This window comes from Austrofundulus limnaeus, unplaced genomic scaffold (genome assembly GCF_001266775.1).
Source record: "Austrofundulus limnaeus strain Quisiro unplaced genomic scaffold, Austrofundulus_limnaeus-1.0 Scaffold4, whole genome shotgun sequence".
In the NCBI taxonomy this organism is placed as follows: Eukaryota; Metazoa; Chordata; class Actinopteri; order Cyprinodontiformes; family Rivulidae; genus Austrofundulus; species Austrofundulus limnaeus.
The window spans coordinates 3,527,388-3,546,869 of record NW_013952406.1 but is presented as its reverse complement, the minus strand read 5'-3'; the positions used below and the strand labels follow the sequence as shown (position 1 = coordinate 3,546,869).

General features: G+C 39.1%; 2 protein-coding genes across 3 annotated transcripts in view; one reads left to right on the top strand and one right to left on the bottom strand.

Moving 5' to 3' along the window:
• Positions 1-4,116, top strand: part of mafk (v-maf avian musculoaponeurotic fibrosarcoma oncogene homolog K) — a 12,810-nt gene extending 8,694 nt beyond the window's left edge. For both annotated transcript variants that reach the window (XM_014023636.1, XM_014023632.1), the window contains exons 2-3: positions 341-419; positions 503-4,116. In XM_014023636.1, coding sequence (XP_013879090.1) covers positions 375-419; positions 503-943 — 486 coding nt within the window. In that variant the 5' untranslated portion in view covers positions 341-374 and the 3' untranslated portion in view covers positions 944-4,116. The remainder of the gene's footprint in view (positions 1-340; positions 420-502) is intronic.
• Positions 4,117-4,164: 48 nt separating this feature from the next.
• The window catches only part of tmem184a (transmembrane protein 184a), a gene marked incomplete at its 5' end in the record, with an annotated part of 23,051 nt that continues 7,733 nt past the window's right edge, over positions 4,165-19,482 (bottom strand). The window contains 4 exon segments of the mRNA XM_014023623.1: positions 4,165-5,611; positions 13,166-13,363; positions 13,448-13,617; positions 14,677-14,768. Coding sequence (XP_013879077.1) covers positions 5,382-5,611; positions 13,166-13,363; positions 13,448-13,617; positions 14,677-14,768 — 690 coding nt within the window. The 3' untranslated portion in view covers positions 4,165-5,381.

Genomic DNA, 19,482 nt, shown 5'->3' with positions numbered 1-19,482 from the left:
AGCAGTTGGACAGGTGTACCTAATAAAGTGGCCGGTGAGTGTATATATACTTTTAAAAACAGTGAAATGTGTACATTCTAAAATATGTAATTTGTTGGAACTAAGCTGGAAAAATAAATATGGAAGTCAGTTAAATTATAAAACATGAGGTAAAATTCTCCTTTTTAAATTTTATTGGTGCACTTTAAGAGTATTTATTCTTATTATTGGTCCATTTATATATTTCAGGTTTTGTTTCTAATTATGTCAGTTTTGGTCCTCCATAAAAATTCTCCCACAAAATGACAAATATTTTCTCATCTATTAATAAAATGTTTCATTTGTTCTGCTTTATTCTCAGTGCTTCTTCTGTGAGATTCTGGTCAGTTTTCTGCATGCAGGGAATGACGACTCCTTTTAAGCCAAACAAAGCTTTAAAGGTAAGCGCGGGGAGGGCTCTGGGATGTTTCACAGCTTGCCGTTTCCATGTGAAGCCCTTCATTAATTTTCTCACATCCTGCAGGTCAAGAAGGAGACGGGCGAGAATGCCCCGGCGCTCAGTGACGACGAGTTGGTGGCCATGTCCGTCCGCGAGCTCAACCAGCACCTGCGCGGCCTGACCAAGGAAGATGTCGTCCGGCTGAAGCAGCGYCGGCGCACCCTCAAAAACCGAGGCTACGCCGCCAGCTGCCGCATCAAACGCGTCACCCAGAAGGAGGAGCTGGAAAGGCAGAAGATGGAGCTGCAGCAGGAGGTGGAGAAGCTGGCCCGGGAGAACGCCAGCATGAGGCTGGAGCTGGACGCCCTGCGGGCCAAGTACGAAGCCCTGCAGTGCTTCGCCAGAACTGTGACCCGGGGGCCCATGTCACCGGGGAAGGTGGCCGCCACCACCAGCGTCATCACCATCGTCAAGTCCGCTAACCACAACAACGCCAGCCCCACCTCGTTCTRCGCTCCCTCCTAGTGCCTGACAGGACTGGGCTCCTCTGTCTCTCGCCTGGTCCTCCTTGGTTCTGACCCACTCACCCTGTACTGAGAGGACGCTCAGTAGTTCGTTAGACTGAYGGATGAGGTGGGACGCTCTATGTGATGTTATGCTGCGTTCACGGCCCTTCTGTCTCTAACACAATCTACACTGTCTGCACACTGTTCACACACACCCCTACCCRGATGACCCCCCAGCACTGGCAGGGTCCGGGCCTCTCTCACCCATGACCGARGGCAGAAATTTGCTTCAACTCCACTGTGATGTCATTTAAGATGCGACTGCTCTGTTGCTGTAGGACATCAAATCTGAGCGATGGTAACGACCGTCAGCTGTTGAGTTGTAATAAAATCAGATTTTTTTAAATTCACACAAAATAGTGCAGATTTGAAGCTATTGCTTTAAGTGACTCAAACCTGACTCACAGTTTAGCACACTGAGGCGTTACGGCTGCTAGATTTAATGTCAGGCTGCTTCTTCGTGGCCACAGTTCATSTGACTTTGAAGGTGGGTTAATTTAGGTTTTGTAGCGATAACCTCGTAGTTTGTTTTGAATTCCACCGTTAGAAAAGAAAATTGGATGCAGACCTTTCCCGGACTGTGCTGACTTGCACTTAAGGTAAAATTGCCTTGTTTTCAGCTGACACAAAGATCAGGACGAGTCTCCTCAGCTACAGGTCGTCTGCATCGGGTGTARTTTTAGATTCATTTTGCCGACGCATCACGAGGACAGTTTTAGCGGAAACTCTGTGAAACTGTTCAGTGTGGCAGAAACGTGACAAAGAAAAGCTGTTTGGGGAGGTGTTAAATGTGATTCTGTTGGCGTGTCGACTCAAAGTCCCGAGTTTCTTTGTTTTATCTAAAGATGAAACTGGTTTTATGTGTTTTTAAAACTCAACTTGGGATGAGTAAAATGGGATTAAGGAACAGATTGAACAAGATTAGTTTGACTTTATAGAGGATTTATAGCACTTAAAACTGTAAGGATACAGTATAAAGGAAAATAATTCCCTCAGCAACTTATTTGTAGAAATTGGCAAAGGTGATGGAAGCTGTTCTTGTATGTTTGAAGCTGTTGGGAGTTCTATTAGCATTGGGATTAAAATGTGGTGCYACTTTGCAATGCAACTGAGGACGTTATGAACCGTTTAATGCTGCAGCACCTAACGTTTGGTGGGTAATCCATATTGGATATTGTAATAATAAGAGCAGTCTTTTAAACAAATAGTCCATCCACTTCCTGTATATTACAGATTCTGTTGATAAACTCCGTCCTTTAAAGAAATCATTCCTCCTGCCGGGTCACGAGATGTGCCGCCGCCGCCGCTGGTGTTTCACAAACTGCCTTGCTTTTGACTCACTCTTCTACAAGAAAACTCCTGACATCAATTTCTTTAAAATGAAAATTTAAAAAAGCGATGTCATGAGAACTAAATGCAGTAAATGTTTTGCTCTTGTTAAACTTTTTTWTTTTTTAGTATTTAAATTTGAAATGAACTTGAAGCTCTTCTTACAGAGGATCCATTCCTAAAGATTGTTCATGTCAGGGTTTTCTCTTGGCTAAAGAGAACATGACTGTTCTTCTCGTTCCACAGCTGCAAAAAAAAAAAAAAAAAAAAAAAAAAAAAAAAAAAAAAAAAAAAAAAAAACTTACAAAAATGTCAGTTTGGGGAACTTTGCTGCTGTACAACCTGCTGTGATGTTTGAAAGCAGGTGCATTGCTGTGTTCTTACTCTCATTTTGTATTTTCACCTGATTTCTGTCGATGCGTCCCTCGTTCCTTTTCAAATATTCGTTTTATACAGTCTGCATATACAGCATATAAATGTTGCATATTTTTATATCTTGTACTATCTGGTGTGATTATATAATCAGTCTTTGAAGTCTAAATGTTACAAGTGACAAATGTTGGATTCACAGTTTCAATTAGACAACTTATGTCATAACCTTTTTTTTTGTATTTATATACAATAAATCTTTAGATAAAGTAGACAAACGGTGACTGGGGTTACATGCAGGCTGCAGACAATTATCTCTATCATTGTAAACATAATAATATAAGAAAACAGACTAGAATGGGATCAGTGAAGTCCAACGTTGACCAAATGTTCAGTCTCTTTATTCTAACGAGTCACTGCAWACCCTAAAGTTTACCTGAAACATTTCAAGGTTCAAGCAAAGATGACTGTAATACTTTAACTGTTACCTGAAAATGATTTCACTCATTCGAGTTGAAGTCAGACCAGAACGTCTTGTTTACATAATTTAACCTTTAAACCTTCAGGGAATGGGTAATGTGGCTAAAAGCAGTTTCTGCAACAGCACTACAGTGACCTCTTCTGGTTAAAAATAATAAAATAAATTAAGCACATTAGATTCAAGACTGAGGTGATTGATTTCTATAAGCACACCTAAATAATTGTTTAATAAAATGTAAGATTAAATATTTCTGTATTGTGCCAAATACATGACAAACCTTTTTCTCTGGGTGAAAAAAAGACTTATTTAGTGTGACCAAGCAGAGGCCTATTTATACTTTCCTTTTAGGCAAATCAGCTACAAATAAAATAATTTGAAGACGTTTTATACAAAGATGTAGACAAGTTTATTGAAGGTTTACTGAATCTGGTCCAGACACTTCCTTTTCTTCCTACAGTCCTTTTATCGTTTTTAAATAACCAGTACATGTGATGGACTTGTATAAGATTAGGTTGATTCAATTAGTCTAAAAATGTAAATATGTGAAAATTTATTTCTATCTAGATTTTTTTTTTTTTACTGAAAATGTTTTTGAATACATAAGCTTACACAGTCCTACAAGCTACTGTGCTCCACTTCAGCTGTTATTGTATGAGGGATGGAGAGTTAAATTAAAGATTGATTGCTGCATGGAGTCTATGTGTAAAAGAGAGAATTTATTTTCCCAGTTTTATTGTAACTTGAGGCCTAAAAGGACAGTAAAACAAACRGAGTATGTGCTTTTTAAACACGTCATTACTCTGCTCATATACAGTTTATATTTATTGTTTTATGGATTTGTGTAAGATTAAAAAAACACCTAAATTATTTTTATTTTACATTCTTTTATTTACATGTTTTTCCTCAATGAACTACCTTCATGTACAAATAAAATCTGTATTTTTCTGCTCTGAGTAGCTGTAACGTCTGTTTTTGGAAAAAGTCACAGTTTGATACTTACATACTGTATTACAATTTTTATTTTGCATACAAGCCAAACAAAATTAAAAGAAAAATAAACTACTGTGACATTTTTGTACCCAACTGCCTGCTTTCCCAGAAAGACAACTAGTTTTGGCACAGAAGGGTGTATAAAAGAAGAGGTTGGATTTATTAGACAAAACTGGCCCCTGATTGCTTTTGTTTTTAAAAGCAAAAAAAAAAAAAAAGTAATGCTGGAGTTTCTATTTTCTGAATATTTTGGACTTCACACAATAAATACATTCACAATAAAAACATTTTAAACAACTGCAAATTATTACACACAACACTAATCATTTTTACAATCCCTGTAGTGGTGAAACAAAGTTATCACCTAAAACTACAAAAATACACACCATAATGGATATTTTAAAAGAAATACAATTGTTAGAATTTGTTAAATAAACATTTAGTTGGACTAAATGAACTTTTTTTTTGCATGGTGGGAAAATTAATGAGAATATCCGAACTCCCACTCTGTAGGAGACAGGTTTTATCTAAATTGTCCCAGTTCAGGTGGATGCAAAGGATTGTGAAGTGCAGTCTGCAGTTTGAATTGCCTGCTTCAAAACTAATGCGTCTTTGAACAAATCCTTTCATTTGTCAGGAAACCATGCAGAGGAATGCTCAGCAAATACTTCAAACGAGCAGATGCGAGAAACGGTCCATGAAGTGCCATTCTCCGCCGTCGCTGGCTTCCCTGCCTCCCACCTGGAGCCGCACATTAATCATCTCCTCTTTGAAACTGACGTGACTCAGAGAAAACGCACTTCAGACAGCCAGAGAGRCGCGGTGGCGCCCTGACAAAACAAAACATCGGCACCGGGGACGCAGCTGAAAACCTGGCAGCTTATTTTTTTAAAAAAAGTGAACGCGCGACCCCAGACTTCAGTGACGAAGTGAAGATGACATGTCATTTTCTAGATTATCACAGAAAGATGGAGACAGATCTTCCCTCTGACAATTCAGCAACAAATTAAACAACAAAAAAAGAAACCCCGTCAAACTTCATCCGCATCTTCGGCTTAAAATATCACTGAAARGGGGCGGAAGCAGGCAGTCCATTTTAAATACTGGGACGATGAATATTAAACACCTGGATTTAATCCAGCTTTGTGAGATATGCAAGCTGTTTCCCTACGAGGTCGAAGATAAAGGTGGAAGGGGCACCAACACCTGGATCCTGCTGGAAAAATGCCTAGAACTCATCATCAGATGTGATCAGCATGATCTTGTCAGCCTTGCGAGAGCTCTTGTTGCCGGTGGCCACTTTTCCGTTGGAGCTGGGCTGGGTGACCTCCTGAGTGGATTGCTGAGTGTACTGCTGATAGGCTGGGGAGAAGTTGTGGATAGCATCCTGCACCATGTCTCCTGGGTTTATGGTTTCCTTCAAACCACTGGAGATGCTCTGCATTGGGGGGACAATTTCTGCAGGAGAAAAAAAAGCACTTTAAATAGCTGTTTTGATCCTTTTAGCCATTCGTCGTGGTTTTGCTACATTWACCTTTTAGCTACTGTCTTGCTATTAGMCGTGGGCCGAATWRCGGTTTCGAGGTYTACCATGATATGAAAAAGTCACWGTTTCAAAACCARTAAAATTTTCTGTCATACCGTGCCWACGGTATATGCATTTTTTGTTTATTTTTCCTCTGGTCTGTGCCGCTGCAGACTTTCCCCCGCGCACTCCCGCAGCAGACTGCCTGTCGGCAGCACTCTGCTCAGCTCAGCGCTGCGGGGGTTTTGCGATGGTGGCTGAATAACAGAGTTCCCCAAACTTTTTCCCTGTCTAAAATAATAAAACCAGCTATATGAAAATACTTAGGATGRCGTAAAAARGACAGCAATGTGGACCATGGAGGCAAKACATCTAACATGATCGRAGCTCCAGGTAAAGTTATGCTATCTTGAAATGAACGAGCTAACGTTAGCATCAGATTGTGAAACATATCACCGTGTTGGCTTAACGCGCCSATCACAGCTTGTCTYCAAAACTGTTTGAGTTGTTGGATTGTGTATTTGATAAGTTTTAAGCGAAAGGTGATAAAACTAAATGCCTCCTTTGGCCGAGCAGCTCGTTAGTTGAACGTGCATTTCATAATGCATTCATAGTTGTGATTTCTTGTTTCTGTGTGCATACAATTATATAATCTTTACGTCAAAACCCTTTTGAAATTTAAAAAACAAAATAAAAACCTACAACATGATACATTACTTCAATAAAAAGACTTGTCGTGCAGTATACACTGATTTGTCTTAAATAATAAAGCAATAGAAAAGCAGTTATCCTATGAGATGCAAACTTTGTCGGGATAACTTAACTGCATTAGGCGCTAAAAATCATAAGTACAGATGCACACAGGTAAATAAAATTTCAGCATAACACCTCTGAGATCTAAAAACAGCTTCCAAATATGATTAAAGTTGAATATCGTAATAGAAAAGTTATTTTCTTTTTTCTTTTTTTAAAATACATATTTCAAAACTTTTAGAGCCGTAATCATAATACCGTCATACCGCGAAACCYTGATATTTTTGCCCAAGGTTATCATACGTCATAATTTCATTTTGTTCCATGCCTACTTGCTATATTTCTCTTTTGGCTATTGTTTTACTTCTTTTAGCTTGTAGCTCTGTTTTTAACCACTGTTTTGCTAATGTTAGCYTTTAGTTACGATTTTGCGTGTTTTAGCTTTGAGCTCCTGTTTCGCTTATTTTTACTTCTTCTGCTTGTCTTAGCGACTGTTAATTACTGATGGTCTTGCATTACATTTACATCGTATTCCGGAACAYGGAAGTTYTAGTGATGTCATTTCCCAACAAACCGTTTGAAACTGCATTCCAACACAGCTACAATATAGACAATGACAAAAAGAGAGCTCTACTACATACGTCACGCAAATCAACATTGATTTTAATACGTACACAGAAAACACACTACTTGTGCAKGTGATTAAACATGCACAAAAACATTAAGAACAATAATTAACAGTTAAAMTTACAGAGTTAACTTCCTAAAGCTGTGAGCAGCCGCCATCTTGAAATCAAAATTGGGTTTAGTTGCAGCCATTCCCACTGCACTAATGGGATTTACCACTGGAGTTCCAGTTTAAATTTACGAATGGGAGCAAGAAAATTTCCACCTCCCGGTGCTACTGGAATGCACTATAGAAGCAGCCAGCTGTGAGCCAAACCCATTCAAACACAGGACTAAAAGAKTTACTGAAACAAAAAGCAGAAAAGAACGTGATATTTCTCCAAACAGCAAAGACGAGGATGAAAAACAATAAAACAGAAGTGACTTATTCCATGTAGCTACAAAACAACTGAAGATTGAAACAAATCTATTCATCTCCACCCTCCTTAATGTCATCTTGACTGAATAAAGTGAAGTACTTCTGTGTGATGTGAAGTAAAAGGAATGGAGTAAAAGAAAATAAGATGATTTAACTCATTTCCCTCTAATTTCCTTAGAGTTTTTCTTGCAAAGAGCTCTGATGTCAAAGCCGTGACACCTCCTCTGTGCTCAGTAACATATTGTAGCTTTTAATCGTTTCATCTTCCTTCTCTTTACTTGAACGGTAATTGCCCTGTGAGCCATTTGTTTCAATGTGTGCTTTTAAGGCAGCCACCCGACTGGCACATACAGGACTTTTAGCAGCACAAGAGTAAATTTGTCATTTTTACTTTGAATTAAAAATGGGGTAAAAGGAAATATAAATGCGCCACACGGGCTGCTTGTTAAATAAAGAATTGAGGTTTAAACTTTTATTAATTACCTCCAAAGATCTAAAGTGCCCCCTGTTCATCTACATTGTTGATTTACTTGCACCTTGAGCTGAGCTCCTTCCTTTGCTTCTGAGGTGGAACCTTCCTGACGTCCCCTCAGACCTTCTTGCCACATCACCCTCCAAGGCAGTGGGAATCCTTATTAGAAGTTGGGTTAGAAAACTTGCATACTTTTAACAAATTTTCTAAATCTATTCTAGAAAAGACTTTTGTCCCTACCTACATTCACTAATTAATTAAGGGTGGTGGGAGTATTGTGTATTTTCCAGGCACATAGTTRCATTCTAGACCACAATTAAGTAACTATGTTGCCTTCAGTTGTTATGAAAATGTTGTGTATATATATATATATCCACAATAAATCTGATCATTGGCCTCTGTCTCTTTAATAATCTCCTACCATTTCTGACACTCCCACTTCAGCACGTCTTTACAAAAATGCTTCGGGGGAGGGGTGCTCTGTAGGGCAGAAGCTCAGCTGCAGACTGAGGTACAGGGAGGAGCTTTGTTTAAATAGGCAGAGCTTTGCACAAATGGGTGGTGCTTTGTACCAGAAAGCATTTAGGGCAGCTCCACATGGCTACAACAAGGAGTAAGGGGTCTCTGCAGTAGGTTTTGTCCTGTGGGCAGAGACGCTAAAAGATAGCTAAAAATCAATATCTTTTTACAAGCTAGTTAGGGATGTTTTAAGCAAGCCATATTGTTACACATCCTTTCACATGTATGATGTTCAAATTTCGTGCAGATAGCATTTTCCTTTCTCAAGTTATGACTAAAATTAATCTTAAAAAAAAAAATGTTACTTCCTGCCCGACTCCACCAAACTACTCCCTGCTAGAGGTGGGCGGATCGATACTAAATATCGATAATATCGATATCAGTGCTGGTATTGATACTGAACAATACTCGTATAAAAAGATCGATACTCAAGCTTTGTTCTTTCCCGCACACAATAACTGCTGCACACGTGGATTTTTCAAAGTCTACTCTCTTTCTGTAGTACTGCAGTGCTAGCCAAACAGCTAAAAGCTAACTAAGCAGGTAGGCTGGCCCACCCACTCAGCGCTCTCACAGAGCCCTCTACCTCAGGAGGTTTTGTTTTAAGTTGTGTTGAGTGAAATTTTTAGTCTGTTTATTTACATAAAACAGAATTGTATTGAAAGGAAGAAAATTCCTTATTTTTTGTTTTTCCTTGAACAATTTTGTTTAATAAAAGAAACAAAGAAATAACTAGGAAAGATGTCTAGTGGTGAGGGAAGATTTTTTTATTTTATTTTTGTATAAAAGATTTATTTTCCTAATGTTAAAGGTAACTGGTTTGTTACTGCTTTACTGTTGGCAAGCAAAAATATTGATTGTTATAATAAAGTATTTTGTTGTCACGTACAATGTTTGGCGAAATTCTATCCTAGATCTTTTGGATCTTTTCAAATTATGAAGCTTGAAAAATATCGGTATCGGTATCGATATCAACGGTACTGGCCCTGTATTTACTTGGTATCGGATCAATACCAAAATTCCCAGTATCGCCCACCTCTATTCCCCGCTGCCTCCGGCCTCAAACCCCCACCATCAATCCGACCAATCACGTCTCGGGCCACCTCCGCCCACATTAAGACCTCGGCCAATGACGATTTGGGCTGTCTCCGCCCACAGGACAACACGTTCTGCAGAGACCCCTACTTGACAACAAGAGATTCAGGGGATTTCTCAAACATGCATGAATGAGTCAAAGCAACACTCTGGGTATGTTTTTGATGAGGGAATGACTTTTTAACACGATATAAAGCTAAAACACACAATTTGCATAATACCCCCCATTAAAATGTTTGATTTAAAGCTCATTTTTTTCTAAAGTAACACCTTTTCTGAATAATAATAATAATAATAATAATAATAATAATAATAATAATAATAATAATAATAATTATTATTATTATTATTATTATATTTTGTCTACATGTTAACTTTTCTTTCCCTTTGTCCGTGCTTTGCTTTAGTTTCTCCCTCTCCTTCACCTCTTTTCCCTCTGGGGCTTTTCTGAGTGTACTTTGAAAGCTGAACCTTTCTGTTTCGGTCTGCSGTCGCTGGTCATTTCTGGCCCCGGAGCTGCTTGTTTCTGGTCTGTGACTGACAGCCCATCCAGCCTTCCCCTCATTCATCTGTCTCAATGGACCATTACTTCCAAAACTGTCACACACAATATCCCTCTCTGCTTTGACACATCCTATTTTCATTGTCATGCCAGCCCACTCGGCGGCAATGCAACTGACAATTAGCAGTGGCAGTAATAGTGACTATTCTCAGGATTAAAACAGTAATCCGTAGGAGAACACCTTCAAAGCTTTTCCATAATTACTACCTTAAATACAAGATTTTCTTCCATTTTATCCACTGTCAATCTTGTATGCACCATTTCTCACTTTCACATTTCGTCTCGGCGGTGCACAGTTTAGATGGTAATTTGCTTTATCTCCTTCCTCCTCCTCTCCACCCAACTCCCCTCAGGGAAAAGGGTTCTACTTTATAAACCAGTTTCTAATCAAGGTTTTGACTAGATAGAGGACGTTAAAGTGGAGCTTGCCCCTCGTTGCTGTCACCTTAGTGTGTTTGCTTTGAGAGACTCGGCCTCTGGCAGCTTGTAGAGAAAATTTGAACAATTCTGCTGTTAATTTATTTTGTTATCAATTATTTTAAAAACCTGCTTGTTTATAATTTCTCTCTTATTTTTGAGCTTATTCTTTAGGTCYTTGTGTAGCTGGTTGAGCATGATCTGTTCCTGGTTCAGTTCACTGCTGCACATTATGGCCCTCGCGCTCTCCCTCTTCTGTCTACTTCCTGGTAAATAAAGGCCATTAGGCAACAAATCAAGCTGAACACAACCCACAGACCTTGAAGGAAGACATTGCTTTGATGTCCATRCGTTTTCATTTGCAATTGGAGGTCTAGACGTCCTCCAAAGGAAACTCATTTCAGCTGTTTTCATAGTGATTTTGTTCAACTCAAGTCTGCAATGAGGCTTGGCTGTAAAAGCACCAGCCAGCCTCAACTCCTTMGTTAATAAGAAAAGACGTTACTGATGCTAACTGACTGACAGTTAACAAAGTTGTAATTTAGACTYCTGCAGAGTAAATGTAAAAAATCAGCAGCGACAGCGGACCACCATAATYCCCCTCCCCACATCACTAGTATCGGCACACAATTCAACGATTACCTGTGTCTGTACAAAAAAAAGCTTAAACTTGTCTGTGCAGAATGTGCCAAGAATTTARAAATAATGTAAACGAATTAATGTTTGTATCAAGTCAAGGCCATTGCCCATCCAGATTTTATTTTCCAACACAATCAGCTCTGTAAGTCTGRAGAAGCAACAACCTTCCCTGAAACACTTGTTCTTGATCTACTTGTTAATATATTGAGGATTTTCTTTAAATTCATTATATAAATAAGAGGAAGTTTTACAAAAGGAAAACCTGTCATGCTGCTGAATGAGAAAAAAAATAGCGAATTTGGTTTGTAGAACTTAGATAAGGTAAAAAGAATAAAAAAAAAGCTATACAAGCTTGAACCACTGTTCCAATTTAAACAAACAAACCAATCCTTAAGACGCTCCTGCCTTGAGCGTTGATGAACCCCTCTACCATGACAAACACTAGCCTTTGCACAATTTGGTGATAACAGCCTGGATGGTCTTCCTTATCTGTGGCTCCTGGAAATTGACTTTCTTAAAAACAAAATGAAGCTGAAATGTGAACTCGTGCAACCACAGAACAGATTTRTGTTTTTCTGTCTGCGTCTATTTGCAGAAACATTTCAGCTCACGTCTCCGTTCGTAGCATGGGACTCTAAGTGGTTTAACTGAGGTAATCTGGAACATATGTCACTATTTTAATCAATATGGTCGCTCACACCCAAGCACTTTGACTAATTCAATGACAATTCAACAAGACAGAAATGTTTTCATATTGGTGGGTGCTGTGAGTATTAAAGGACTTTATTATTATGCATATTAAGACGTTTTTAAGGGTGTATTCACATCTGACACATCTGGTCCGCTTCAAACGGATCAGAGTTTGTTTCCCCTGTTGGTCCGGACCTATTATGCAGGTGTGAAACACTCATGCGAACCCTGGTGCGGATCAAATAACGGACTGAGACCCATTTTTGAGGTGGTCTCGGTCCTCTTCCAAACAAACTCTGGTGCGGTTCGAACAGAATCAACTACAGGAAACATGCACCTTCTTGGACTTCATGAGCCACCATAGCTAAGAAACGTTAGCTCTTCAGTGTTGCTAATGCTAATGCTGTGCTACAAATAAATTAGTCGCTGTGGGTCAGAGAATGCAGAGATCTCTTCTCCTTTAGGTTGCGGCAAGCATTWGACAACATTGTCCCAAAATTATAAATATATCACCGCAAAACCACCACTGAATGAGCTGCTCTTGATATTTTTAAAAGTCATTTGTATTAATAGCACCATTTTTATTATATTATTATAGGTCTGTGCTCTGTTCTGCCCCTGTCATTTCTGTCCCACAGGAGCAATGAACGTCACCTGCGTGGCTTTGTTTATAAATTATAGTCCACTTGCAAGAAGCACAATGTGAATGAAAACTGCACTAAAGGAAAAAAAAATTAAGTCCGCTATTTGGTCTGGACCAAACAAGTGGACCAAGTGGACCTGGTGTGAATAGACCCTTAATAATGAGATGATCTATGATTCTTAAGAGTTCTGCAAAAGGTGCTGCGCAGTGATCTGTCTTTTTGTTGGACAGAAAATCAAAAATTTGAAACATCTCTGAAAACTTGGTTTCTTATTTTTTACAGTCTTGATGGATGTTGTAGAAAAGACTATAGTTTACAACAACATCTAAAACATTTAATCTTTCAAATGATTTTATGTTTCCATCCACATTACTGCTTATTGTCAACAACTCTGTCAAGCTTTAGAGAAGTCTGTGGCTTTACAACACTTCCTAAAGGGCACGGTAAGACTTCAGTTAAAGGTCAGCATGCTGGTCCAGCAGAAACAGGCAGCCACCACTATGTAACTTTAAACACTTCCAAGTCTGTCATTATTGTGCAAGTGAGAAGGGCAATTAGCCCGAGAACATGTCAACATCATTTAGAGTAAAGGCCACAATGTAGCAATCAGTCYAAGTTATTTCTCCACATTTCTGAACAAACGGATCTCACCTGGCACATCACTTTTCTTCTCCTGATAGACGGTGCTGGTGAAGGCGTATCGGAGGGCGATGGCAGCAAAGAACATTTCGATGCAGATGATGAAGTTCTGCCAGCCTGCTGCTACCGTGCCGGCGCCGACCTCTTGTCCGTTGATGAAAAGGGCATTGGGAATGACGCCGCATCTTTCCAGGATGGCTAGGACCATTCCTATAAATAATAATCATCTGTTGATTTATATGATGCTGTGTTGGGCCATTCAAAAAATAAATAAATAAAGAGGAACAAACTCACCTTGCCAGAAGGACAAGAAGATGACGGATTTAATTGTGAGAAATTTGAGCACCGGTTCGTACGGCCGGAGCAGGTCACTGGTGGCYAAGTAGAAGAGGAAGAGAGCGTAGAGGGCCAGGCTGACGGAGAAGTTGTAGATGATTGTGATGTAAAGGTATCCTCCATTCACACTGCACAGGACAAAAAACAAAAACATTTATTCCATTTACAAACCTTAAGTATTAATTTGCAAACATCACAACACACCTAATGTTTGTATTTAGAAATCCTAATTCATAAGCTTGACAAAYAACAGGCACATTTTTACATCTCATCAACAGCCTCCTTTTTCCCCCTCCATCACAGAAAGTTGCTCTGAAGGCTCAGCTGTGACCACGCTAATTACTCCCGTGCAGTAAAGTGCACGGTTGGCTGAAAGTGTAGAAGTTAGATTCGTAAGTCATCTTGGTCTCGCAGCAAAGCTTTGTGTGAAAAACAGCTCTTCATCATTTGGTTACTGAAGTAAATGGAGAAATAAGAAGAGATGAGTTGAGATTGTGGCAGTAAGAGGGTGATGAGAAGACTGGCAACCTCTGCATGAAACCCTCACTGAGCTCGGTTCCATTTTAAAACAAGTGTTGCCACCAGCTCAATCTTCAGCCAGACAGAGCTGGAGAGGAACAAGAAAATAATTCAAGTAGAGTTTAACAGCTGCAGATTTCATCACTCTGATTATATGCTAAAGACAATTTTATCGCAGATGTTAACTCTCCTTTCTCTGCTGAGACTCTTGGGGGTTCCTCTGAAGTTGTAAAATGCAGTTTCATTAAACTAAGAGTGCCATTTATTCCCCACCTTTCTATAAATTGAAATCTGACATGTTAAAAGTACAGCCACTCATCACACAATACTTTTTTTTCTATGATTATAAACTATTCAGACGAAGAGAATAAGTCTAATCTATTTAGTTCGTTCTGTTTCAGTCACAACATCAAAAATGTTGAAGAAGGTGTAAAATTTCTGTGGAAACAGACGGAACAACACAGCTGCAATGTTCAAACCCATAATTTATCACTTTTGGAAACATTTTCATCACGTCTCCTGTGAAAGGTTGAGCATTTCCAAACTGTTTTCATGTGCACCTAAACAGCATCTCAGCCCCCTGGGAATGACATGCATGAGGACTTTTTCCCTGGAGTAAAATGCAAAAAAAAAAAAAAAAAATTTAAATAAAAAAAGGTGCTGCTCACTTAAAATCTCCGTCATGATATTTGCCAAAGGCCTGCAGGATGATGGTGATGACTGCCATGATGGGTTTGACGACGCAGAACTGGAGAGTTGCCTGGAGGATACATGACAACCCAAGATGAGACATCGAGTGACAACAAGAAAGGACACCACCGAGAAGGACGAGGACATTAGAGTGGGTTTGTACATGAAATGAGATGGAAACATCTCACTGACGACAAGGTGTCTGTTTTCTGATTATTCCGCTTTGGAGACTGAGCTAATGAGTTGCATTTTCTGTCTACACTCATACAGATTAGCAAAGCAATATTTTGTACGAGCAGAACTACCAAATACACAAAATAACATTTTAATTTTAAAGGGGCAATGTCATATGTTGCGGGTAAAATAAGTATTGAACACGTCAKCATTTTTCTCAGTAAATATATTACTAGAGGTGCTAATGACATGAAATTTTCACCAGATGTTGGTAACAACCCAAGTGATCCAAACATACAAAGAAATCAAACCATAAATGTCCAGAAATGAAGTTATTTGTAATAATGTGGAATGGCACAGGGAAAAWGTATTGAACACATGAAGAAAGGGAGGTGTAAAAAGGCATGGAAAGCCAAGACACCAGCTGAACTCTCTCAGTAATTTGAAAGCAAGCCTGCCCATTGTCAGTGCAAATTAGTATCAGTTGGTTCAGTCCCAAATGATGGCCAGGTATCACACAAGAGCCATCTGATGATGGGTAAAAGTAAAGAGCTCTCTTAAGACCTTCACAACCTTATTGTTGCAAAGCATAATGATGGCATCGGTTACAGAAGAATGTCTAAACTTCTGAAGGTTCCAGTGAGCACTGTTGGGGCCATAATTCAGAAGTGGAAAGAACATTATTTCACCATAAACCGACCACGACCAGGTGCTCCTCGCGAGATTTCTGACAGAGGAGTGAAAAGAATTATCAGAAGAGTTGTCCAAGAGCCAAGGACCACTTGTGGAGAGCTTCAGAAAGACCTGGAATTAGCAGGTACGATTGTTTCAAAGAAAACAATAAGTAATGCACTGAACCACCATGGCCTGTATGCACGCTCACCACGCAAGACTCCACTGCTGAAGAAACAGCATGTTGAAGCTCCTTTAAAGTTTGCTGCACAACATTTACACAAGCCTGTGTAATACTGGGAGAATATAGTCTGGTCAGATGAGACCAACATTGAACAGTTTGGATGCCAGAATACACATCATGTTTGGAGGTCAAATGACACTGCACATGAGCCCAAAAACACCATACCAACAGTGAAGTTTGGAGGTGGGAACATCATGGTMTGGGGCTGTTTTTCAGCATATGGTACTGGCAAACTTCAAATAATTGAAGGAAGGATGAYTGGAAAAATGTACAGAGACATTCTTAATAAAAATCTGCTTCCATCTACCAGGATGATGAAGATGAAACGTGGCTGGACATTTCAGCAAGACAATGAGCCCAAACACAAAGCCAAGGAAACTCTCAACTGGTTTCAGAGAAAGAAAATAAAGCTGCTGGAATGGCCCAGCCAATCAATTGACTTGAATCCAACAGAAAATCTATGGAAAGAACTAAAGATCAGAGTTCATAGAAGAGACCCAGGAAACCTTCAAGATTTGAAGACTGTTTGTGGAAGAATGGGCCAAAATCACACCTGAGCAATGCATGCGACTGGTTTCTCCATACAGGAGGCGTCTTGAAGCTGTCATTGCCAACAAAGGCTTTTGTACAAAGTATTAGATAAATTTCAGTAAGTGTGTTCAATACTTTTTCCCTGTGTCATTCAACATTATTACAAGTAACTTCATTTCTGGACATTTATGGTTTGATTTCTTTGTATGTATGGATCACTTGGGTTGTTACCGACATCTGGTGAAAATTTCATGTCATTAGCACCTCTAGTAATATATTTACTGAGAAAAATGGTGACATGTTTAATACTTATTTTACCTYCTGTAAATTCAACTTTTCTTGAGTTTTATATCATGTTATAATGTTATACTCTCATAAAAAGCATGCCCAAAGCCTTGCTTTGACTCATGCATGTTTGAGAAATCCTGCAGTGTTTTTAGGAAGCCATGCTGAGGAGCAAAACAACAGGTGGGGACCAGAAACGCCTTTAGGGACCAGAAATGCCCCTGGGACGTCTTTAAGCCTAACTTCCTCATGGCACAGCGCACCCCATTCCACTCTCCCTTCCCCACATACCCCGCTCATGACTCCTGCAGGCTCTCGGGTGAAAGTGAAACTTAAACTGTCTGCTGAGCTCCACTACTTCTCACTCAATGAAGCTCTTTTCAGATTAAAAATACATTTGAGGAAATGTATTTTCAGATGCCAAGTAAACTGCATCAAAGCAGCGCCCCCCCCAACCGAAATGGGCAAGACAGAAGCAGAAGGTGGTTCTTAAAGAGACAGAGGCCAATTTCAAGGCATTTAGAAGAGGACGTGAGGAGAAGATAAGTTTATTTTCTATTTAAACATAAAAACAGCATTTTAATAACAACTAAAGGTGACATAGTTACTTTATTATGGTATAGTATTTAAATGTATGCCTGAGAAACACATAATATTGCCCCTTTAAAGTTAAGAAAAGGGGAACAAATCTACCTACTAGCCAAACAGGTTAAAATATGTTGGAGCTGAGCAGCAACCTGCTGCTCTCTCTGGTCAACTGACAATTGTCAAGAGGTAAAAATTGTTTCATTAAAGTCCAATTTCTGCACGCATCCATCTTTCAGACCATAGGGTCACATAAAACAACAACAACAACAAAAAAATACATGTTGAATTTGTTCTTTAATTAAAAAGCTAATCCCCAACTTAAAACAGATGCAACCTTTGTTTATGTGGACATCCCTTAAAACCATTAAAGTAATCTCAGGCGCTGATGGAGGACAAACGAGGATGCAGAGGATGGAGAAAAGAAATGGCAGGACAGGTGTCGTCTTAGTGGTGCAGCGATGCCTGAACTAAACAATCTGATAGAGCCCGACGCACATTAAAGCAACATGCCAGGAGCGTTCTACTTCAGTAACCAGAGGAAAGCTCTGACATGACCAGAGCAGGTGCTCCGTTTGTCAAACTGCCATCAATAAGTATTTATAATACTATATAAGTGATTCAGTTTAAAGCCTCCAGCACTGACAGTTTTTATTGTTCTACAGTCAGACTGTCTCTCTGAACATCCACACAGCAAAGTATTTTAAATACTCCCTGACATGTTTCATTTTTAGAACTACAGGTTCCTTATGGCAGAGAGGTAAAAGTACACAGCAGTTTTTTTTTTGCCTCTAGTTAAGGAAGTAGATCAAGCAATAAACTGTTATGCTAAGCAAAGTTGCATATCAGAGTACACCGCACGATCCAAACGGAAGATAAAAGATATAACCCGAGGCTTTTTCTTTCTCCGTTACAGTTTGTACAGAATCGCAAATTATATCTGCAAGTGCAACCATTGAGTTTTTCTAACCTGTCTAGATCAGAATCGATAACTATTATTTTTTCACTGTTTACGTCTCTAATGTTAATGCATATTTTAAAACCTTTTTTGATTTTTATTGTTACCCTTTATTGCCACTGTAAATTGCTAAATTCTAAACATGGGTGTGATAAAAAAAAAAGTCTTATCAACGCTGACTTCATTCACGATGGCTGCCACAGCAAAGCAATAAAAATGGCTGTAATTCAGTCAATTTTATTGATGTGTTTAAGTAACAAAGACCTTTATGAATAATACATAATTGGATCGGGTAAAAACAGCAACACCAGAGGGAGCCACGGGTTCTCACTTTAACATAAAAACATCCCACAAATGACGACGACATGATAAATGGCTTCACGCTGAAACGTCAGAAACAGTTTAAGACACAAGAGCAGCTTTTCCTCAAACCTTATCTTCAAACACCACCGTAACTCCAACCCGTTTTCCCATATCAGTGATTGATTCATTAAAACGTACTCTAATGACGCCAAAGCTTCGGCAAAATGTGCAAAGAATTATAATCATTTTAATCCTCTTCAAAAAGAGGGAAGAAGGCCCATCAGATCTTGCTCCCTGGCAAGCACTTTGTTTCAAGGAGCTGTTGAAGACTCGGGATGTGATCGATAAATGCAAATACATGGAGTGTTCAGTCAGAAGGAATCAATATGCATGGCAGCAGCTATTTTGAACATCCTAGGCCCTCACTTCACTTTGGTCCTGATCACCAAAACACTCTTTAATTATCAATATGACAACTCGAAATATAGTTTTACTTGATAAAAATCATTTTTAAACAAACAAAAAAAACTATTAAAAACTAAATTATTAAAGCCCCTAGCTACATTTACATTCTTCTTTTATAATGGTTCACTAAATATTCCCATCAAAGCGCACGGCTCATCCACCTCTAAAAGAAAAAAAAAAATAGGTATTTTCACCATCCATTTTGTTGTAAAGACATAACGCTCTGATTTAATATCCATCAACGTTCCAGTGGAAGGCTGAGCAGCATCCCAAGACACTGAAAAGGTGCTCTGTGCTGACAGTTTATATCATCTCTCCGTGTAGATTAACAAGCTGCTTTCACCTGCTCGTTGTTTTGCTGTTTGCTGTTTAACTAGTGCATGCTATCCACTGAAAAGGTGTGCATCCAATTACAGCAACTGTCATTTATAAACAGCCTGGAATCAAACGGTTACTCACAACTCAGTGTATTAGTTTTTTTTCATGACAAATTTATTGTAGTCTTCTTTGCTGCGAGCGTGTGACAATTCATTTTAGAGATCAAATAAATAATATTTAGAGCGGGGG